The sequence below is a fragment of the Gekko japonicus genome, unplaced genomic scaffold (genome assembly GCF_001447785.1).
Source record: "Gekko japonicus isolate JY-2015 unplaced genomic scaffold, Gekko_japonicus_V1.1 scaffold572, whole genome shotgun sequence".
NCBI lineage: Eukaryota > Metazoa > Chordata > Lepidosauria > Squamata > Gekkonidae > Gekko > Gekko japonicus.
Genome location: NW_015167553.1, coordinates 827,007 through 851,101, shown reverse-complemented (window position 1 = coordinate 851,101; position 24,095 = coordinate 827,007). Strand labels below are relative to the sequence as shown.

Sequence of the window (24,095 nt, the reverse complement as noted above, 5' to 3'; positions counted from 1 at the left end):
GCCGCCTGCCAGCCCGCCGGCTGGCTCCGAGGTGGCGGCGTCGGCGTTGCAGAGCGTCTCCTGCGCATGCGCAGGAGACGCTCTTGCACTTTCGGGGGGATTTAAACATCCCCCCCGAAATTTTTTTAAACTTTTTGCATTTTTGTGCACACGTGGGGACTGGCCCACGTGTGCACAAACCTCCCCCTCCCCCCCACCTGCCCCCTCCGTGCTGATTTAGCGATCCGCACGGAGGGGGCAAGTTGGCTATTAGATATATAGATTACATATCCCATCTTTCAGTCACCTCTGGGCCAAACTTAGTGTACCCTGCAGCCACACAGAAGCTGTTGGGAATGGCTCTTTAAAAATACAGCAGTCTGTTTGGGCTCAAAACCCCACCGGGGGAGGGAGTTCTTGTCTCCCACCCCAGCTGTTTCTGCACCAAAACAGCACTGGGGGGAAGTTGTTTCCCTGTTTTGGCTGTTCCATATGAACAGAATACTCCATATGAAGTAGCAAAAATGGGGAAATAGCTCCCACCTAGCACTTTTTCAGCACAGGAACATGGTGGGGGGGCTTCCTCCCCCATGGTGGTGTTCTAAGCCCAAACATGCTCTGGTTTATTTTAAAAATAGCCATTCCCTGCAGCTGCTGAGTGGATGTGGGGCAGCTGGACCCAACTCTTGTAAATAAGACCCACTTTAAAAACAACAACAAAAACAACAAGATAAACATCTACTTTAGCCCTTGGAGGAAGATGTACAAGTTTGGTGAACGCAACTGCTGTAGTAAAATAACACTTATGGCCCAGGTTATGGTTTAAGGACCTATGGTGCAGCCACTTTGTTGATACTAAGTATGTTTGGATCTCACTGGTACCTGCATGGGAAACCCTCGTATAGTCCATTAACTTCCACAGTAAAAAAAAGACAATATAGTAAAGATATTTGAAAATTCAGCTGTACTTATGCTTCCTTGCACATTCCATCGTGTTTGAAGAAACATTTTGGATCTCTTATATTTGATGTACTACTCATACAACCACAAGCCATAATCAAGTTGCAATTATTTTAGATTGTAGTGATTTCAGTGAAAAAAACCTAAGCATTGCTTAGCTCTTAGTTCAACTGTGTTCGCAGGGGTTAATGGACACTCTCCTTCTCATACTTATCTGGTAGCACTATTCATAATCTGCGCTGCTAAAATCCAAGGACTGTGCAAGTGCATAAAAGGTACGTTCTGCAAATGTGTGGCTCCTTTCTGGCTTATTTGCCTTAAACCAGAATTATGGGAGAAGCAGTGAACATGAACCTCCAATTAGTTTTCATTTTTTCTCACAAAGCGGTTATGTTCTGCAGGCTAGGTCTGCTGTGAATTCCTTTACTGCACACAAAGTGAAGAATATGCGGAAAGCAGCAATGGCCTGCAGTGTGGTGGGGTGTGACTTTCCTGATTAGGTTCAAAGCTGTTCTTCCCCTTTAGCCTTTTGGAGGAAGTGCAAATCTCTCTTGTTCCAAAAGGGCTTTTGCTATCTGAATCCTGGTAAGAATTTTGTTGCTGCTTTTAACTTTTTGCTTTTTATTGTGGTGTGTGGATGTACACATTTGCACATGGGGGAGGTTACTGAATTATGACTTCATTGTTTTTATTTTTTTTGTAAGGTGCTCAGAGCTTTGGCAAGGTGGCATGCAAATTTTGCCTATATTCTGAATTCTGTAAGTGATGAAATAGATTTTTATTTTTGCAAGTAAATTTGGGCCACGAAGACAGTATGTAGCATACTGGGTGGAAGAGCAGAAACTGACAGCATATTCATATACGAAGAAAAGATGTGTGAACAAGAAAGATGGATAGGTGGATAGACAGCTGATAGTTATAGTTCATCGTCTGTATCTCCAATGTTTTACAAAGCCAACCTATATTACTTATTTTTTGTTTTAAAACACATTGTTTTCATTGAAGGCCAAGTTTAAATACTGCTTACATTCACTATGGACTCCTTTGTTTGAGCCATATCAGAAATTACCCCATCTGTAATAATGAGAAGAACAAAATACTGGGAGCCATCTTTTACTGAGGCAGCATATCTAAAAAACACAAAAAGCCCCCCAGAGGTTTAATGTCAGTGAATAAAACATTACTAATGCCTTTAAATCTATACTTATGCACTCCTGAAATGAACTAATAAAACATGCAGCATTTCAAAAAGGTAAGCATATAAAACAGAGCATGAACTATAGCATGTACATTACTTATGCTACTGAAAAACAGGTTGCTTACCTGTAACTGGTGATCTTCGAGTGGTCATCTGTGCATTCACACCCATGGGATGTAGTGCGCACGTGCTGGATCAATCGGCATTGTAGCAAGCTCTTTAACGGATTTTTGCGCCCAGACCTCAGGCATGCGCAGGAACCCCACCACGCATGCCCAGAGGGGAGGGCGCGGATATCCCACCAGTTCCTTCAAACCGCCGCAAATCAACCCCTATGAAAAATGTAGAAGCTGACAGCAGCTGGGTAGGAGGGTGGGTGGTGTGATAGAGATGTGAAGGCCCAGAAAAAACCCCGGAAAAATTCAGAAAAAAAATGGTTTTTTTCCATTTTTTCTCTGAAGCTTTTTTGTTTTTTTCCGAAAAATTGGAAAAATTGAAAAAAGAAAAGAAAAGAAAAAAATTGATTATGGAACATTTTATTTTAACATGATGAATAAAATATTTTAAGACAAGATGTTCAAATATTTTCCAAATCATTTTATCTATCTATCTATCTATCTATCTATCTATCTATCTATCTATCTATCTATCTATCTATCTATCTATCTATCGTATCAGATTGATCTAATTTCTCTGCACTGCGGACAAGCAAGTCCTAGGTTATCAACTGAACTCTCCAATGCAAGAACAAAATGCATTTCTTCCTTTAGGAGGTGCTATTGTCAGAAGAAAATAAAAAGGTTTCAGTTTTGTTTTTGCATGTGGGTGGGTATTCTGTTTGTAATAAATGTTTGGATACACTATATTTTTAATATGCTAGTTGTGATAATTTCATGCCAAGTAAAAATATTTTATGTTCCTAAAGTAACAGAATGACTTTCAATCTAGAAAAGACAAAAGAAATGCTAATGTAGCATTTTTTTCAATTTTTCCAAAAATTTCCGTTTTCCCCTGAAAACCCTCGGAAAAAAACGGGTTTTTTTCCGAGCTTCAAAATTTTTGGAATTTTGCATCTCTAGGTGTGAATGCACAGATGACCACTCGAAGATCACCAGTTACAGGTAAGCAACCTGTTTATCTTCGATGTGGTCTCTGTGCTTCACACCCATGGGAGATTAGCAAGCAGTGGCCAACCTGGAAAACTTTCTCGAGACCTGTGGAGGTGGCTCGAGGGGCATCGTCACCCAAGGAGGAACAGAATTTTTGCCATTTGTAATGGTATTACTTTCGCGTAGTAGGCTTTCTGGCGTTTAGCAGAACGTTTGCTATGCGGGTGGAAAAGCCATTGACGCTATTCTCCAAACTGTCAACTTCATCCGTGGCACGTCGTGATACAGGAGAGAGGAGTCGGACAGGAAGAGGAGGTCCTGTACTGGAGGAAATTGGTGGTATACCCCTGCTGACAAATTGAGGATGGTTGAGAACCATGGTTGCCTCGGCCACCACGGATGCAGTCCGCTCTGTCACTGATTATTCTGCGGACCACTCTCAGGACCAGGGGTAGTGGAGGGAAGAGGTAGAGGAGACTGTCTCCTTGAGACTTTGGGTCCCTGCCCCCTCGGCTGCAGAACAGAGGATACTTTTTGTTGGCTCTGGTGGCAAAAACATCTACTTGGGGAACTCCCCACCTGTGGAAGAGTGGGATAAGGTAGGTTGGGTTCATTTCCCACTCGTGGAGACGAAGACCTGCTCGACTCAGGTGGTTTGCCTGCACATTCATGTGTCCTGGGATGTGCGTGGCTACCAGGAAGACGTTGTGGCAATGCAGAGGATCCATAACTGGATGGCAAGGTTGCAGAGGCAGAGGGAGACAGTGCCCCCTTGTTTGTTGACATAACTGAGGGCAGTGGTGTTGTCTGTGAGGACCGTAACACATTTCCCCTTGGTGAGAGGTAAGAAACTGGTGACAGCAAACTGTATTGCAAGCAGTTCCAGGAAGTTTATGTGCCGTCGTCGTTCGTGGGTGTTCACTTGCCTCCAACACAAAGACCCATCATGTGTACATCCCAGCCCGACAGGGAGGCATCTGTGGTTAGGGTAATTTGGGGTGAAGAGTCTCGTATATTGGGAGGAGGGGGGAGGAGGGTGGTATGTGTGTTTTCCATTGGTTCGAAGTTGCGGATAAACCACAGTTGTAGGCAACACATGTTTAATCTGGCAAAGACCAGGACCGACGTAGTTGCGGCCATAAGGCCAAGTAGCCTCTGTATCTGGAAAGCCGTGACTGAAGGATGGGTACTGATGACATTGGCTAAGTGAATGATATCTGCCGCTCTGTTTTGTGGCAGGTAAGCCATGCAATTGTTGGAATCTAGTAGAACACTGATGTACTGTATTTTCTGGACCGGTTGAAGTTGAGACTTTTCCTGATTGACTTGTAGGCCCAAGTTTTCCAGGAGTACTAGTGTCTCGTTGATGTTTGAGACCAGGGCGTCCTTGGAGGGCACTACCAAGAGCCAATCGTTGATGTACGGGTAGATGGAGATACCCTTGAGATGGAGGAAGGCCGCAACCACAATCATAGTCTTTGTGAAGACTCTTGGGGCGCTTGAAAGGCCGAATGGCAGGGCTGCATTTTGGTAATGCTGTTGACCGATTGCGAAGCGTAGGTATTGGCGGTGGGAGAGTGGATGGTGAGGTGGAAGTACGCGCCTTTCCCGTGGAGACATGGTGGTACCGGCTCCATGGCTCCTTTGTGCAGAAGGACTGACACCTCTTGTAGGAGAAGTGGGGAAGGGTGTGTGGAGACGAAGACAGGAGTAATGGGGTTCTGGTGGAATTGGATACGGTAGCCTCCGGTCAAGATGGACAGCACCCATTCGTCCATGGTGATAAGACGCCAGGTGTGAAGGAAGGGAGATAGACGGGTTTGAGCTGACTTGGTGGGAAGGAAGTCAAAAGCCCTGCTTGGAGGACTTTGCCTGCTTAGCGCAGGTAGATTGTTGACCGGATCCAAACCTGGGTTTTTGAAAGGTAGGTTTCTGGCCTCCTGAAGACGTACGCAGTCTACATTGTCTGTCAGGAGACTGACGGCTCGGAGTGCGCTTTTGCCAGGACCTAGACCAAGTGCGAGGGCGATATTGTTGCCTTGTAGAGGATGAAACTCCTAGAGCGTGAGAAGCCTTTATGCTCCTATCCATATCTTGGGGTATGGTATCAGTAGTGCTGTTGAAGAGACCAAGGCCATCGAAGGAGAGGTCTTTGACATAAGACCTAGTATCTTGTGGAAGATTGGTATTACAGAGCTAGGAATGCCTCCTTAGAGCTATTGCTGAGGCCATTGTTCTTGAGGAAGCGTCTAGGGCATGTTTGGAAGTGTTGATCTGCTGCTTCGCAAGTACCATGCTTTCCTTCTGAATAACTCTGGCCACCTGAAGCTTGTCTTCAGGGAGATGAGTCAGGAGTTCAGAAAACCTTTTCCACAGAGTGTATTGATCTGCTCATGCAGGCTAAGTAATTTGTGGTTTTTACTCCCAACGCTCCCATGGAGTAGAAGCGTCTCCCAAACGCGTCCAATTTTCTACTCTCCCTGTCAGAAGGGGCAGAGTGTGTTCGTTTGGACTTGGATGAGGATGTTACAACCATCGAGTTTGGCTGAGGGTGGGAGAATAAAAATTCGGCTCCGGTCTCCTGGACTCTATACATGTGGTCCAGGCGTCATGTTGACACTGGGGCTGATGAAGGCTTCTCCCATGGTGCCTTCGCAGCTTGTAAAAGGACCGTGGACATGGGCAGTGCTATGGTAGTGGAGGTATCCAGTTGCACGATATCAAAAACGGCATCTGTAACTTGTGGCTGTTGTTGTATGACTGAGAGGCCTAGAGAATGGGCCATTCTCTTAACAAGGTCTGCATAGGAAGTGAGGTTGTCGGATGGGGATATAGGTAGATCATCTGCAACAGCTTGGTTAGGAAACTTGTGGTCAGGAGAGGTGTTAACCTCGGAGGCCTCCGTATCAGAATCCTCTTCTGCAGAATCAGAGGAGCCCTGATCTGGCACTTGAATTGGAGTGACTTCCGTTTGACTGGTTAAAATCTTTGGCAGTACGACTTGGTGGTTGGGACAACAAAGTTCCGGTTTATGGTGGGAAGGATCCTCAGCCAGAGGACGAGGTAGAGATGCTGAAGGTCTAGATTTGTAGGGCGACCTTGATCTGTGGACCGAGTGGGTCGAGTACCGATCCCAGTCGGAATAGCCCGCCGGAGTCAACCACGGCATAGATGGTGGATAACCCCCATAGCGATACCTCAGTTGGTGTTGATTCCAAGACAGAGGTGGTGGTGGGGGGATAAAGACTCGGGGGGATCGACTTCTGGATCGGGTACGTCTCGGAGACAAAGCAGTAGCCTGTCTTTGAGAGCGGTCCCTATAAACCCGGTCATCGATATTGACAGGTTCGACAAGCAGACGTGGAGGGTGACGCTGCGTGTTGTTAGAGGCGTATCCGACGTGTATCAAAGTCGGGAGCCTCTGACACCATTGATGTCGACGACAGGGAAAGAGAAGCCTCTGCGTCCAGGGGGCGACTAAGGAGCTCCACAGTCTCGATATTGGAGTAAGGACGCTCAAGTTGTTGTATTGGAGAGTCCAAGAGTTGAATGGTCGGTATCAGTGGAGCGGCATGGGCCTCCGATGCCAATACTGCCATTGGAGCGGGGGGCACTTTAGGGGCATCACCCAGTACAGACACGCTACCTTCCCCTTCTTTGCCGCCTTTAGGGACTTCGAGCTCTTTTTTGTGGACTTAAGCTCCTTACTTGATGACTTGGGCTTCTTCTTCACCGGCGTGGAAGCGGACGATTGTGCCTTTGATGCCGGTGGCTTCGATGTCGGTTGGCCGATGTTGGAGGAAGGTCTCGATGCCGGAGCCGTCGATGTTGATGGTCTCTCAGACTCCATCACTGAGGGAGGATGTAACGCCGACTCAAGTAGCGCCACTTTAAGGTGCGCAGCTCGATTTTTTCTTGTCTGGTTCAAAAATCTAGCACAGTGCTGACAAGATTCAGGTCGGTGAGAGTCCCCCAAACAAAAAATACAGATGGTGTGGCGGTCAGGTGGAGTAAGTTTAGTGCCGCAACCCCTGCAGTGGTTGAAAAAGCCCCACTTCTCCATAAAAAATAAAACGTGGAGAAGAAAGAAGGGGGTGGGGGGGGTAGCCTGAAGGCCAAACTGAGGTAACCGGCAACTTCCCCCTCAACAAAAAACAACTTAAAAAAAAAAATTTCAACAGCAAACTAAGAAAGACTAAGGAAAAAGAAGGAAACTGAGGGGGGAAATCCAAAGAGCCGTGAGGCAAATAGCCAAAAACCGACAGAGAAAAGGTCTTTCCAACGCGGCGGTAAGAAAGGAACTGGCGGGATGTCCGCGCCCTCCCCTCTGGGCATGCCTGAGGTCTGGGCGCGAAAATCCGCTAAAGAGCTTGCTACAATGCCGATCGATCCAGCGCGTGCGCACTAGATCCCATGGATGTGAAGCACAGAGACCACATCGAAGATCTTATGGGTATATGTTCAGCTGGTCCTTTCTGCTTCTATGGATATTTACGGCACCCAGCATAATTCCCCAATAGTGACATGACAGTGTACAACACTGATTCAGAGATTTCTATAAATAATCAATCTTTTACAGAAAGTGACATGAAAAAATGTGAAACACTATACTGTTACATTGTACTATTGGCAGTTGAAATAATTCAGAAAGATTCTTCCATTCCTCTTAATTTAACCTGCATTGTCAGCCATGAAAACCTGTTTCCTGTGTGATACATTTACCTATAAGAGTAAAACCACCATTCATCCAAGTGGTGACAGCTACAAAAATAGAAAACCCTAATAATAATTAGGAAAAGCAACCCATTTATAATTATACATTAGGTATTAATTCCTGGCAAGCTTCTAGTATTCTCAGCAGAGAATGGCTCATGAGAGCATACAATTCCATGTGATGTTACACTTCTTATCATGTGATGGCAAGTGCCATCAAGTTGTAGCTGATTTATGATGATCCTAGAGGGTTTTTAGAGCAAGAAATAAATAGAGGTGGTTTGCTGTTTCCTGCCTATGCCGCAACCCTAGAGTTCCTTGGTGGTGCCTCATCCAAGTACTAACCAGGGCAGATCCTGCTTGGCTGCTATCCTGGGCCACCCAGGTTAGGGCATTCCTATCATAGGAATTTGGACAGAAGGGTGTAACTCTGTTTAAGATTGCAGTGTGAGATATATCTTTTTATGCTCTATTGTTGTAAAGTATAATGCTAAATCTATTTCTAGATTGAGGAAATATCAAATACAGGTTTAATTTCCAAACTGATAATCCCCCTGTGATGGACAGAGCCAAGCCCTTTCTCAGTATCTTCAAATCCCGACTGTACAATTGTGGTTTGGAAAGAAAGCCAGCAAGAGCCAATCAGGGCCCTTGGAAACTTTGGAAGGGAAAGGGAGGGGGAGAAACAAAGGGGGAAAAGACACATTTAATGGCTGTTTGACTCATAGAGAGTTCAGAGTAGGACTGCCAAGCTTCCAGGAGGGCCCCCAGCTCCTGTTGCCACTCGGAGCAGTGGATGTGTGGCTGTACGTCACTTCAAGTAAAAACCCATTAGTGGCTCAAGGAATTGCTGGAAACTCCTTGGTTTTACTACCAAGTTTCTGGCAATTCTTAGAACTACCCTAGGTCACCTACAGGATTTTACCGGAAGTGATATAGCACTGCAGCCAGCATCGTAACCCACTCTGTATCCCCTGCTGGATGGAGGTTCATTAGGCAGGTTAGGAATCTTCCTCCATCTCCTATCAGTTCAGGTAGAAGTGAGCTGTGTAGTGTGGTGGCCTAGCAAGGCACACACTAGTTGATGGTTTCTGGGTTATTAGGAAGCTACAGGGCAGATGGAGATTTGTGGTTTAAAAAGGTTCTCATATAATTTAAACAGCTTGGAAACTCCTGGGAAGAGTGATAGCTTTTACAGTCCTCAGTATTATGGCAGTTACAGACATTCTCTCTACTCGACACACTGTATATTCTCTCTCTCTCTCTCTGTTGTGTTTGTATAAAGTTGGTCCTGAACATCCAAAATTTACTCTCTCCTTACTGTAAAATAAATCTTTATCTTATTATCTTTTCCTCACTGTAAAATAAACCTTTATCAGTGTCAGAGACACTGACAACTGCCCTTACCTGTTGTGACAAGGGCTTCGACAGAATTGTCATTACAGTCATCTAAATGTTTCCCTAGAACATCCAAAAACCTAACTGATCCATATGTCTGTGGTAGCATTCTGATTTTCCACCCCGTAGAGAGGAGCGGTCATATCCAGACATGCCTTAAGTAGACAGCAATCCAACCATGATTAAACCTCATTCTGCTGAATACCAGATCACCAATCTCTTGCACAGAAATTGAAGAACAGCTTATAAAATAGCTTATATTGCTAAATTCAAACAAATACTGACCAGAAAACTCATTAGGAGACCAAATGCTGTTCCTCTTCTATTCCTCATTAACTATCACATCTACATGAATAGCCCAAGAGAGGCACTTATTCAAAGGCAACAGAGGGGGGGCAACAGTGGGATGGCTTCTAGGGGGATGGCCCCACTGCTGGACCTCCTGATGGCACCTGGTATTTCTGGCCACTGTGTGACAGAGTGTTGGACTAGATGGGCCATTGGCCTGATCCAACACTGGCTTCTCTTATGTTCTTATGTACACCTTGTGCCTGAAAATGTTTAAGCTGGAACACAAATGCTTGAATAAGAAAACAATACAGCTTTGCCTTCTTGATCACTATTGAATAATATTCATTTTAAATATTTCAATATAATTATATGGGCAATGAAAGCTCACTGCACTAAATTTTCTCTGAACAGATATCATAATCATTACCTTGCTACATGATTAATAACAGGAGCAAAGTTTGTTGGTCCATAAAGTTGTACAGATTTTAGACTCCTGTAGTATGCCTCCATTACACCATCTATTCCATGGCAGTAAGGATTTTGAGGGTTTCCATTCTGTAAGTGGAAGAAGAGGGGTAAGAAACAAATAGCTAACTATTGTGATTACTGCTTATAGGAATGCTGTGTATAATATTTACATGAGAGTCCAAGACTGACATCAGGCTCTGAACACAGAATTTGGAATTCTCAATGCAGGAAAGAACCCCAAAGGACAACTTATTGGTCTCCCTGATTTTACCTATTAGGAAGTAAGAAATATCCAGAGTGGTGTTTTTTCATTTTGCAAAAAATGTATAATTAAATATATGCTACAATGTATTGATGATAAACCTTTGGCAAAATGAAATCTAATATTAAACAATTTGGATTTTGCATGCTTCTACCACAGAAAGGTTGCATGACTTCCTTCTCTCCACTAACTTTTTCTCCCAAACGAAAGCAACTTATAATTTTTATATGGTCTCCACTGATGGTGAGAGAGACAAATATTATGAACTATCACAAATAATAGAGCCTAAGAACTATGTGAAATCTGTCAATGAAGATGGCGACCAGAAAAGGAGGCACTAACATCATGAAAAGGAGAAAAAAGAAAAGTCAGCATTCTTGGAAAGAGCCAGTTCACACAACCACTTTTGAGGCTTGTTTCCATCCTCAGTGATTGTAGTCACACTCCAAGTAAAAGTTCAGCTCCCACTATAAGAACAAAAGAACCTCCCCCGCATCAGACCATGAATTATCAAGTGCAGCATCCTGCTTCTAATGGTGGCAAGCCAAATTCCTCCAAGAAGTCCACTAGTAAGATATGAAACCTGTTCCCCATTGTTTGCCACCTAGCAGCTGAAGTACAAAAGCAAAGTGTCTCTGAATGTGCAGGTTCATTTTGGCTACCATGGCTAGTAGATCCCAGATTCTGATTAACCATGCCTTTCCCAAACACTGAAGAGGGATTTGAGGACATATGTGAAGGAGATTATAAATGATATTCAGCCTCTTCTGCTATTGAAACTGCCAGTTCCCAGGCTTAGATGAGAGGCACATCCACTGTATAGCCTAGTACATACAGAGCCCTGCATGACTCAACATTCCTCGGGGCAGCAGCTTTGAAGGACTCTCTGTCCTGGGAACCTTTGGAATCTTCAAACCCATGAGCCACGCTGCTCATCCACCACAATCACCTCTGTACTCCAGGAACACAGACAATTGCAAACTTGAGCTGAAGCCGTCATCAGAAGATGAAACTTTAATTTGGCAGCACAAGGCTGCTGCTCTTTGCCCTGCAACTGCCTTAGTGTTACTGGTGAGAAGACTGTGATCCATCTTTGCAAATGGAGATCTTGTGATAGTCATTTATTGTCAGGCACAGTTGTAAGCTGCACTTTGTGGCATGTGGAGCTCAGTAACTGATAGGAAGCTTCATCTGGTGCATAATATGGTGGACCAATTCTAGAAAGGGATTAGTACTTGACAGCATATTGCCAAAGTGCTCTTGGGATGATATTGCCTTTCTATATTTTCATGGAACAATTAAAGTCACTTCACAAAAGTCAGTGTGGTCTAGTGGATACAGTTTCAGTCTAGGATCTGGGGGACCTAAGTCTGAATCGCCACACTATCATGGAAGCTCACTAGGCAATGTTGGTGAAAATGAAATGCCTCTCCACAAGTCCATATGGGTCCTCCACATTAAAAAACAATTAGCTAAAAATAGTTGCCAGGTAGAAGCATTGTATAAATTAACCTTAAGCTCAGCACAATAATTGTATGGCAGACTGAATGGCAAGTTCTAATCACAACATTAAAATCTCCAGTTACAGAACCCTCTACTCAAGCTGGAAAAGAATCACTGGATGCTGTTTATTTCACTTAACCCAGTACTTAAAGGTCTACCTTGCCCCATACAATTCCTGTGACAAATTTCCCTTAAGGCTCATTTGTAGTGATCAGTTAAGACACCCTGAACAGTGTAACTTTTTTTAAAAAGCTGGTACACATAGGAACATGGAGCTGCGGTGGCTCAAGTGGTTAAGACGCTGAACTGCAGGCTGTGGAAGGTCAGTAGTTCAGCGGTTCAAGACCCGGGTGCCGCAAGACAGGGTGAGCTCCTGTCTCTAGTTCCAGCTCCTGCCAACCTAGCAGTTCGAAAGCAAGAAATTGCAAGTAGATAAATAGGGACCACTTCGGTGGGAAGGTAACAGCGTTCCGTGCGCCTTGGTGTTTAGGCATGCCGGCCACATGACCACGGAAACGTCTTCGGACAGCGCTGGCTCTTCGGCTTTGAAACGGAGATGAGCACCGCAACCCTAGAGTCGGATTCGACTGGCTTTCGAGCAAGGGAACCTTTACCTTTACCTTACACATAGAACCATTATTATACATGCATAATCAAAGCATCAAGTGACACAGTTGGTGAACACTTTGCATTTGTAGCAGACATGGTTGGAGGATTAAACAGACCAACACTCAAGCAACTGTCCTATAAGAAAAGCATTTCTCTTATAGTGGCTGATAGCCTTACAAACTATGAAAATGTCAGGAGAGTTTTGTTTCCTTGCTCATCGTGATTTAATAAGTACAACTTTCCACAAGAAGAGGGCAGAATTTCATACTGCATTTCAAAAAGCATTACTGTACCATTCAAATGAACTTGAGCAGATGTGGATACAAAAACTATGAAGGTAAGCATACAGATAAAAATAAAATGATACATCTAATTCTTACCAAAGCAAACTCATGAGATACTCTTCCATCTGGCGGCAGTTTTGCACCAAAACCTAGAGCTGGAAACATTTTGTCACTATCATAGTCCTGAATTATTTCACCTACTGCCCTTAAGGCCATTCCATATGCATTTAGCTGGTATGGATTCATATAGTGGAGGGAGGTTGGCTGTGCAGGATTACCTGTTGAAACAAAACGGCATGTTTTCTATGGCCTGATCTGGACCCAAGTTTTGCACACAAGTATGAAAGACCACTGAACAGGACACTGAAGTAGCACAGTTGTAAGCTTAAAAAGATAAACTTCGGGGGGGGGGTTACTCCAAATAATATTTCAAGACAGCTTAACCAGTATCTGTGAAGACTTATTGAGTATACCCATGAAAGCTCTCACAGCCAAGTGGGATATCCCATATGGATTTAGGGTTTGACCTTATGGTAACCTGTTTGGCCAAGTAGGAATTAATGAACAAAGATGTTACTATAGGTCACAGTAAAATAAATGGAAATTTGTGGTTTCTTAATTTAATAGATTCTAACCTAAAATAAAGGTTGGTAACAGCGTTCCGTGTGCCTCAGTGTTTAGTTATGCCGGCCACATGACCACGGAAAATGTCTTTGGACAGTGCTGGCTCTTCGATTTGGAAACGGAGATGAGCACCACCCCCTAGAGTTGGATCTGACTGGCTTTCAAGCAAGGAAAACCTTTACCCTTTTAACCTAAAATACTCACCATTTGAAGCTGTGAAATCAATAGCCACAGTGAAATTTATTTGAGTCCTGTGAGAGAAACAAATATGAACTACTTTAAAATGATTGTTTCTTAAGGGGGAAAGAAACAAGGGAAATGATTAACATACAACTATATGCCATTAAAGGTTTATTGATTGATTAACATACAAGACAAATAAAATATTCAAGTTACAATGCATGGAATTCTGGTCAAAGTTCATCCACCCCAAACTGAAATTATACTCATGCTGACATTACTTTCCCTCTTTAAAAGCAGAAGCATTTATTATTAAAATACTACTTGAATTCCAATGTGGAAACATCAACCGTAGTATATCAACTAAAATGGCAAAAAGATTGCAACCTCATCTTCACAAATTCACAATGGAAGAAAATCTGGAACTCAAAACGTCTCCTATCAAAAACAATATCTATCCTTTAAAATTATGGCAAAGTGCTATATGACAACCCCAAAACTAAATTATATCAATTCTAACACTTACTCTCTATACTGGAAACACTGCTTTTTGGGAGAAATTATGGATCAGATTAAGAATATAACAGGATACCCAGGGGCTATGTGTCCAGAAATAATACTTTTGAATTTATGAGAAGACTTGGAGGTCTCAGATGTAATAAAAGATTTAATTTTCAACTTACTGGTGGTGGCCAAAGTTTTACTTGCCTCCAAGTGGAAAATCAAAGACTTACCATCGATTACACAATGGCACAAAAAATTATGGGACTTTTTATTACGGAGAAAATTTTAGACCAACTTAAATCTACAGAGAACCCCCTCTATCACTCCACATTTCTTGAACAATGGCTACCTTTTGGGGAATATATGTTCAGCAGATCCGTCCCAGAAAAAATGATCCCATCTAGCTACTGTTTTTTGACATTGGTTTAATTAAATTACTGTTACGTTATATGACAACTAGCAACTATACTGTATATGGATATGACCTCCAATTCCACCTAATCTATTCCAGGGGATCCTCATCCCCTGGAGCAGCATTTTAAGCTGCTGTGACAGGGGAATCTGCTAAAGTCATCTCACTGTGCCAATGTGCTCAAGCCTATGTGCTCAACTGCCTGAGAATCACATACATTTAAGCAGTCATATGAACTTTAGAAGCAGACCAATTAGTGCAATCAAGTCTCTAGGTACTGACCATTACGTCAAAGAAATGTGACTTCAAATTTAATAAAAAGCTATTTAAATACTTATGACTCCCCCCCCCAGTAAACAGTTCTCATTAGACTTTGCAATCTTAGCTATGATCCTGCCATCCTGTACAGGTGTGAAGTAGGGAGCAGAGGTGACCTGCGGTGCAAAGATCACATTCCAGCTGCAGCCCATGTGTGCAAGTGCAGGCAAGCATAAGAAGGACCTCATTGCTGAGCAGCAACCAAAGGAAGACATGTTCACAGGACCCACACTATCCCTGACAACACATCCTGGCCAGTCTAACCACCCCTATCATATGGTAAGTATTGGAGACACATTCCATTAAAAGCCATGTGACATAGAGAAACATTTCTGGATATGCATCTGAGTGCAGATGCAACCTATTAATAATGCACTACTTTCAGTTTGGTTGCACATAGGGGTCATTTTGTAGAAAAAGAGGTGCAGGAGCTCATTAGCATAACTCCCCTCGCCCCCATTTCTTGCCCGCCTCACCTCTGAGTCTTGGCCGACATATTTCCCACAGGCACAGGGGTCAATGCCGATTCCCAGAGTGCTACTTGAAGCCTCACGGCTCTGTTCTTGCGAGTCTGGTTCAAGAACTTCGCAAAATGGCGGCAAGCGTATGGGTGATTAGTCTTCCCAAGGCAAAAAATGCAGAGTGTGTGGCCATCACGGGGGCAAGTTTGCTGCCACAGCCAACACACAGTTTGAAACAACCCCCTCTTTTGGTCATAAAAGAGTAGAATGGTCCAAAAGAAAAATGCAGAGAGTGTAGCTGTCACGGAGGGGCAAGTTTCTTGCCACAGCCAACACACAGTTTGAAGCAAACTCCTCTTTTGGTCATAAAAGAGTAGAATGGTCCAAAAGAAAAAAATCCTTCGATTAGGTGAAATAATTTTCACCGGGGGGGGGGAAGCCGCCTGAGGCAGCGGCAACCCACAACGGAAACTCCCTCCCCCTTAAAAAAAAACTCTAAGGAACAAAATAAAATAAATGCTCTAAGCGAAAAAGGTACGATTTGAACAATCCCCCGTGAGAGGAAAAACGCTTCTTCACCGATTGGCAGAAAACAAGCTGTTAACAGCGTGGCGGACAGAAGAGAACTGGCGGGATGTCCGCGCCCCTCCTCCTTGGGCATGTGCAGTGGGGTTCCCACGCATGCCTGGGAGGGAGGCGCGAAAATCCCTTTGTGAGCTTTGCATACCACTGATTCGGATCAGCGCAGGCGCATAATCCCATGGGTGTGATGCACAGAGACCACAAAGAAGATCTTAAGTTTTCTGAACTGTGAAACTGTGTTCTTTTCTTTTCTGTGGTCTTGCCTCACACAGAGTAAAGCTGAGGGGACAGTCTGGTCTGAGAGAAAGATCCCTCACTTGGGACAGAGTGAGTACAGGCAGAGGCCTGTAGTAGTAACCAGTTAAGCGAACTAGGTAGTCTCGTTAGATTCATTTACTTTGCCTTTAAACACTGTTATATATTTTAAAGCACCTTGTCTTGTTTTCCTTGCCCCAGTACTGTGTTAATAAACCATTTCTTTAAGTGTTCTCTGCCTGGTCATCATGCCTATGTTCTCGGCTTAAAAGGGGGCATTTTTGATGGGCTTGGGAGAGAAACATTTCTGGATATGCATCTGAGTGCAGATGCAACCTATTAATAACACACTACTTTCAGTTTGGTTGCCCACACTTTGGTTTAGTGACAAGATATTGATCTGCCCGTACTGCATCCTTGTGGGTATATTAACCAACCTACACTAGGTGGTCACTCTGACATTACAGAACTCACTCTCCCAAGATGTTTTTGTCCCATCCCTTCCAGGAGTAGGTAAGGGCAATTGCTCCTACACCAAGCATCTGATATCTGACAAGATCTAAAACATATAACTACTGCTTATCTTTTAAGTTGCTGTTTCTTAATTTGATGATTCTTCTATGATTGTTTCATTACATTTTATTAATAATCTAAATTATTGTGAGTTGTCTATATAGGGGAATACAGATTCTGCAATATAAACAAACAATTTGCATGCACATTTGACTGCAATCGATTCAGTGTGAATGGCATCCAAACTTGAATGTATACTGATTCAAACCATGAAAATTTTCAACAGATCTGTAGTACTTATAATATAACTTGATTAATGTTCTCACACGTATGTAACAGTACTTGCTGAGCAGAGGAGTGTGTTTTGTCATTATATCAAAGGAGCTCTCATTCATCAAACATGTGACAAAAAGACAAGAAATGTGGTCTGATTTATAGCATAAAATTCTGTAAAAGTCTAAAGAAAATAGCAGGCATAAATATAACTTGAACACTAATCAAATTAACATGATGGAAACTAAAGCTAAAATCTAGTTAGTGGAGCTAAAACAGAAATCAGAACACCACACTACCTAACAGAATACCATTTTAACTTTTGGGCTGAGTGATTTATTCAAAACCTAAATTTAAGCCCAAAAATATAAAGACTTTTAATGATTTTTTTTTACACAGCCTTGTGCTCAAGCTGTCCTTTGTTAGTGCCACGTATTAAACAAAGACCAGAATCAGAGTCATAATGGCAGGAAGGAAGGTGTCATTCTACCAGTTCATAATCTGTCATATCCTTCCGTTTGTTGTTATTGTTGTTGTTCAGTCGCACAGTCAAGTCCGACTCTTCGCAACCCCATGGACCACATCATGCCAGGCCCTCCTGTCTTCCATCATCCTCTGGAGTTTGCTTAATTTCATGTTCGTTGCATTGATACCACTGTCTAACCATCTCATCCTTTGCCGTCCCCTTCTTCTTTGACCTTCAATCTTTCCCAGCATCAGGGTCTTCTCCAGTGAGTGCTCCCTTCTCATTTGGTAGCCAAAGTATTTGAGCTTCAGGTTCAGTATCTGGCCTTCCAGGGAACAGTCAGGGTTGATCTCTTTTAGGATTGACTGATTTGATCTCCTTGCAGTGCAAGGGACTCTCGAGTCTTCTTCAGCACTATAATTCAAAAGCATCTATTCTTCAGCACTCAGCCTTCCTTATGGTCCAACTCTCGCAGCCATACATTACTACTGGAAATACCATTGCTTTGACCATATGGACTTTTGTTGGCAGGGTGATGTCTCTACTTTTTGTTATGCTGTCTAGGTTTGCCATCGCTTTCCTCCTAAGGAGCAGGTGTCTTTTAATTTCATGGCTGCAGTCACCATCCGCAGTGATCTTGGATCCCAGGAATGTGAATTCTGTCACTGCTTCCATGACTTCCCCTTCTATTTGCCAAGGAGTGATGGGGCCAGATGCTATGATCTTAGTTTTTTTGATGTTGAGTTTCAAGCCGACTTTTGTGCTCTCCTCTTTCATCCTCAGCAAGAGGCTCTTTAGATCCTCTTCACTTTCTGCCATTGGAGTGGTATCCTTTCCTTTACTAACTATCAAATTTTTGTTGGGTGAGGTTATAGAACTTAGAGACACTTCAGAACTCAAAATATGGTTTTAGTATCAAAAATCATGAGAACAGGCCAAAACAAAATTTATGCTAATGCTGTCATTTGAATGAAATTTTTTGGGGGTGGGAATGCATATTATTTCCAACTGTATTGTATAGTTTATTACGACATCAAGCCAGTAAATCAACAAAAATCACACTGATGTTAGAAAACATACTAACTACATCAATAAAATAGCTAGAATAAATACAAAGGATATATAAAAATACATTATAATAAAGTAACAACAAATAGATATTACATAAAATATAGGTCATCAGATTGGCTTAGAACTAAAATGCAATTTAGTGGGCTTTTCTAATACAACAGCAAGCGGTACAGAATTTGGCAACAGCTTTAGAGGTAGACTGATTTTCATCTGACAGCAAATAGTTTATATAATCCGATTCCGTTATATCATGACTTAGTTTTACAATAGGCTCAAGATATTTGGAGCGGACCTCCTTGTACCAGGGACACCTGAGGATCATATGCAAGATAGTTTCAAATTCTCCTAAACCAACTGATAGAATGCTATTGACAAAGTACAGTGAGAAGGAATAGAAAGGAGCCAATATTCCGATTCTACAACACTCTTGGGCCCACTGGCAGCCTGTTTAAAGGACCACCAATGAATGGGGTGTGAGGCAGATGAGGAGGCCTATGAGGCCAGCAGACTGGCTGTGGGCATAGGAACAGCACAAGGGTTAAGCCATGGGGATGGGGATGGCCTGAAGGTCACAACATCAGGATAGCTGAGTGATGTGAACAGCTACAGACCTGACTGGGGAAAGTGTACAGTTAGGTTGGTGAGGGTGGCACTGGAGAATGACCACTTCCCTGGCTTCCCAGATAATGGCAATTACAAGGGTGGGATTCAAAGGATCTGAGAGGTGGAGGAAAAAGTGAGCTTGACATGCAAAGGTCAGTGAAGAGGGCAAGGTGGTTGGAGCAGGGAGAGATTTAACGTCCCTGCATGAGAGAGGACCACCTGAACCACTGATGGCAATAAAGTAAGTGGAAAGCATGCCTGGAGTCCTATGTCTTGCTTGGGGGCACATGAAGAACCACCCTCTTCCCAGCCTGCTGCGTACACTTTCACTTCCTCCTCCCTGCTGTGGGCCAGAGATGGACCCCAGAATACAGGGGGTCTAACCTAGGTACAACAGTATAAAAATGCCTATTGATTTCAAGTCAATGCAAATTTTGACCCTATAGTTTGTTTGTTTGAAATCCCTGGAGGGATATTTTTTATTATTTTTTTATAAGACTACAAAACTACAAATAAAATATAAGGGAGGGGGCTAACATCTAAGGATAAAGGATAGATAACCACACTACACTAAAAACCCAAGAGGAGGAGATCATATCCGTGTTAGTCTAAGTGTTATTAATAAAAGTGTTAGTACAACAATATACTTGTAGAGTTCTTGTTTGTCTTGGCTTCAATGTTAGTATGTTAGTTGTTGTGAGAGACCTTTCTGAGCATCTTCTTGTTACTTGCTTCAAAAGGCAATTTTCAGAGTCCTTCTGCCTTTACTTCGGATTTCTATCTCTGAAATCATATGTAACTTTCATTGCGCCTGCACCCGTTTCTACAGCAGAGTCCTCCTCCGTTCCAGAGGTAGCAGAGTCACTTGATTTCGATTCTTCATTTTTGGATTCTTCCTCTAAACCCAACTGGTGTCTCAAAAATTCTTTGGCTTTAAAAATGGAGTCAATCTTTTCTCTTTTGTCGTTAATTTTAAAGATGACACCCTCTGGGATCGCCCACCTGTACGAAATTCCATTGGTTTGAAGAAAAGAAATGAAGTCCTCAAATGGAATATCTTTTAAAGTTTTAATGTTTATATTCCCCATTTTCAGTGGAGTTAATACCATCGAGTTGCTCCATCACCGTCTTGAGCATATCCGCTAACATTTTCATGACGTCTGCTCCCTCTTCCGGTTTTGGGCTCTGACTAACCGCTGGTTTCGCTTTAAACTTTCTTTGTGAGGCCACCATTTTATATGATTGTTTACAATTCCAACCTGCTTCTCGCAGACTCCAAAAATCGTCACCTCGATGTCAGCGCTCAAGTCTCTCAAAACAAAATCACTGCTTGTTTCCCCCCCTGCCCCCTTCGTTACACTTATCTGTCCATTCACATAAGAGGCGTCCCTCTTTGCGCTCTGCTTTTCCCATGGGGGGGTAGTTCACTTTAAAAATATTCCGTTTATTTTGAACTCACGTTCATTGTCAGTCATTTCTCTGACCTCGCCCACGATAATTGATATTCCACTCGATCTCCAGCGTTTGTCCCAGTCGAATCAGCTTGTGCCCGAGGGCCACACAGCGGCAGGACCGTCAGGGCAGAGGGAAGCCTCAATTCTCCGGCATTTAGCCATCGAAGAGGCTGCCCCTCAAAAGCCCTATGGCCTGGAGCCTATCGCAAAGGGTCCGTGAGTGCTGCTTGAGGTAGCACCCCTCCATACCGCTGGTGTGCAAGTCGTTCCCCCGAGGTCCGGGGAGAACGACCGCCATTGTTGATCCACAAATCGGAAGTCCCCTATAGTTAATAGTTGTTTTCTTTTCTGCTCTGTTCTATGTTTCACCCTCACGCCAACATTTTTATTCATTAATTCATTCATTTATTCCTTCAAATTGGTTAAACTTGCTTAACATAAGAGCCACATAGACGTAACGTAAGAGCCACATAGAATAAACGTCAGATGTTTGAGAGCCTCATGACATGAACAAATATTACAAACATGTTTTTATTGGAAAATATGCAAATTTGCTTTTTATTATCATTAAATGAGACTGTCAAAAATAAAAACAAAGGGGGTAAAATAGATATTGATAATGATATTTATTTATCCAATGATATTTGTAGGCTGGGGGGGGCTTTGAGAATGCATTTAAAGTTGCTTTCTTTCTCTGCTCCCCCCTGCCTCAACCCAGGAAGGGGAACACTGGCTGGGGGAGGGAAGACCGATAAGGAAACAGAGCTTCCTCAGCTGCCCTGCTGGGAGCCACACAATATGTGTGAAAGAGCCACATGTGGCTCCCGAGCCACAGTTTGGCCACCCCTGCTTTAAACATCTCCCTTATAAATAAAAGCCGAATAGTGGCGGCACTTCTCTAGAACATTCCACACGCCCCGGAATTGGTTGGCGCCCTGGTGTGTCACTCACAGGGTGTCTCTTTCCATTCGCTGTGCTGCTGCCTGTGTGGGTGTCCTCCCGGCCAACAGAGGCAGCGGCCACCCTTTTGCCCTCAGTTTCCTTCGAGCCGTGGCCCGGGCGCTCCCCTGGCCAGACACCCTCACTCGGCCTGCAGGCTCCAGACGGGGCCATGCCACTGCTGCTGAGCCGTGAATTTACCCACTGTAGATTCCACTGAGTTCAATATGACTTACTCCCTCTTTAAGTGAGCACAGGACTGAAGCCTTTCAGTGCAATCCTAAGCAGGTTACACCCTTCTAAGTCCATTGGAGGGTGCAGCTCTGCATTTTTATGAATAGGTGCATATCACAGCCTGCTGATGAGAACTCGACACTGGAGTTGTATCCTGTAAAAGGGTTATACCCAGTACAGCCTACTAGCATCTGGTAAGCACACATTTTATCCCTCCAATGTGTCTTTGTACCTGATTATTTATGTTACAAAATAAACCCTTATGCAGCAATTATTATTGGCTGTGCATATAACATCAGCAATCATTTCTTTAAAAAGCCCTTTTTATATCAAAATTATCACTTACCCGCCTTTAATATAGTCAAGGAATGAAACTTCTGTTTCCACTAGGAAGGAAAGTAATGTTACCTGAGAGCAAGTGACACAGAACAATTTCATGAACATTATCCTTTGAAAAAGGCATAAGTATACAGATACCATATTTTATCATTTTAGAGGCATTATTATTATTTTCCAGTATGTTAGAAGATAAGCATTTCATCATTTGGAAATGACACATTTATAACTTTTTTAAAATCCCCCCCCCCATTCACAATATCTATCCGGCAGCAATTCAGTCCCCAGAGACATATGATGTTCTGCATATGCAATTCCCTCTCTCTCCAGCCTCTTTCATTACCAGCTCCCTTGTACACAGAGCTATAACAATGTGTTCAAAGCACTGCACACTGGGGGGGGGGGGTTGCAAAAAAAAAAAAAGCAAGCTGGTAAATCAGCTTTTCGGCTTCTGGTAAATCAGACCCGGAAAATATTGGTAAATGCTGAATTTCCCCAGTCCAATACCGGTAAAGTATTCAGACTGGGGAAATATTCACTCCCCACCAGTCAGTGGGCTGGCTGGGGAAGTGCAGGCATGTTTAAAATGCCTTTCTTTCCCTCCCTGATCTTGGGGAGGGGAAGAAAGGCATTTAAACCCAACTGCTGACTGGTGGGTTCAGGCTGTTAGGTTTAAATGAGATCTTGTATTCGGTATAGCAAAATGAACTCCCAAAAAAGCCAGATAATATCAGCTTTTTCAGTTTCAGCTCTACTGGTAGCCGAAAACAGATCTCTGATCTGTATTCTGCTCATGTGATACCCAAAAAAGACCGACAAGATATTTTTGGGAATTTTTTCAGTTCAGCTATTGCCAAATGCACACCCCTACACCCATTTTTGCATTAAGTTAGCAATAATGAAACAAGGTTGGCATAGGTGAATCAAACACATTTTAGCAGTAACTTCCTCTACAGTGCACCGTGATGCAATCAAATTTATTGTAAAGAGTGGAAAGTTACATGGGTCTGCAGAGAACACTTTGAACATAAAAACTAACATTTTCTCATGTTACTGTATGACTCTGATCTGTGAAAAAAGCTACAAATGCTATGGAGTAGTCTGTTCTTACCAGACTTCTGTTTCTGGTGTTATAAAGAGGAGCACTAACAATTATCAGAAGGATTTTCAGTTATCCCCTTTTCTTCTTTCAGCAATGTAAGCAAACCATCTCAATCTTAGCTTCTAAAGTGCTTTGCAGGACCTAGTTAACTTCCATTAAATCAACACTATCCAGTCCATGGCCTCCAAGCATTCAAATGTGAACCAGATTACTGGCAATTTAATTCACAGGGAATATGAAAGGTCATTTTGGTCAATAAATCAACCAACCAAAGCCATCTGATAAAAATAAACTTATCTAACATCTAATTCTGAAACTGGCTCCCACAGTGAGAATAAAGCCCCCCCCGCCCACTATGAGAACAAGTACAGATAAGGAGGCCTTTCCTGCACACCTGGGAGGAACCTCCAGGCTTAAGAGAAAAACCAAACATTTTAATAGGTTGATTTAAATGCCCCCCCAACAAATTGCTACTAACAAAATTTCAAATGGTATCTCCCATGAGATCTTAAGGGAAACAATGTGTACAAGTGGGAGGCCTGGAATGGAAAGCATGTCCTAAGTACTGTTGCTCCAAATCAGGATATGCACTTCAAAGTTTTTCATAATTATTTCAGATCTAGACTTTTTTCATTATCCTGTATTGGTCTGGTTGAGGACTTTTTAAATTATTTTTTTGAGTTCTTTGAAATCCAGGACCATTATTTGTGTCATTTCCCCGCCCTCCCCCAGGAGCAGGAGATGAAAGCCAGCCTGAAGCCGGCATTTTCTCACTGTGGTGCGGGTTCTGCTACCTCTGATGCTGGCAATGGAGAGAAGCCTCCAGTGGGAAAAACCTTGCATGGTAAAGACTTGTCCAGTTCAGTCTTTTTCCTTTCAAAATGTAAAGGGACATGGGTGGAGGCCATGCCTACCTGACCATCAGCTGTTAGTCACCACCTCTCTTCAAGGGAAGAGACACACCAACTAGCAGCTGTTTCCTGGCTGGCCTCAT

At 43.1% G+C, this 24,095-nt stretch overlaps 1 protein-coding gene across 1 annotated transcript in view; it reads right to left on the bottom strand.

Annotated features, from left to right (window-relative positions):
- The window catches only part of CPNE8 (copine VIII), a 149,320-nt gene that overhangs the window by 13,614 nt on the left and 111,611 nt on the right, over positions 1 to 24,095 (bottom strand). Inside the window, exons 13-17 of the mRNA XM_015413714.1 lie at positions 22,010 to 22,071; positions 13,603 to 13,649; positions 12,871 to 13,052; positions 10,076 to 10,203; positions 1,967 to 2,069 (exon numbers count right to left, since the gene is read on the bottom strand). Coding sequence (XP_015269200.1) covers positions 1,967 to 2,069; positions 10,076 to 10,203; positions 12,871 to 13,052; positions 13,603 to 13,649; positions 22,010 to 22,071 — 522 coding nt within the window. The remainder of the gene's footprint in view (positions 1 to 1,966; positions 2,070 to 10,075; positions 10,204 to 12,870; positions 13,053 to 13,602; positions 13,650 to 22,009; positions 22,072 to 24,095) is intronic.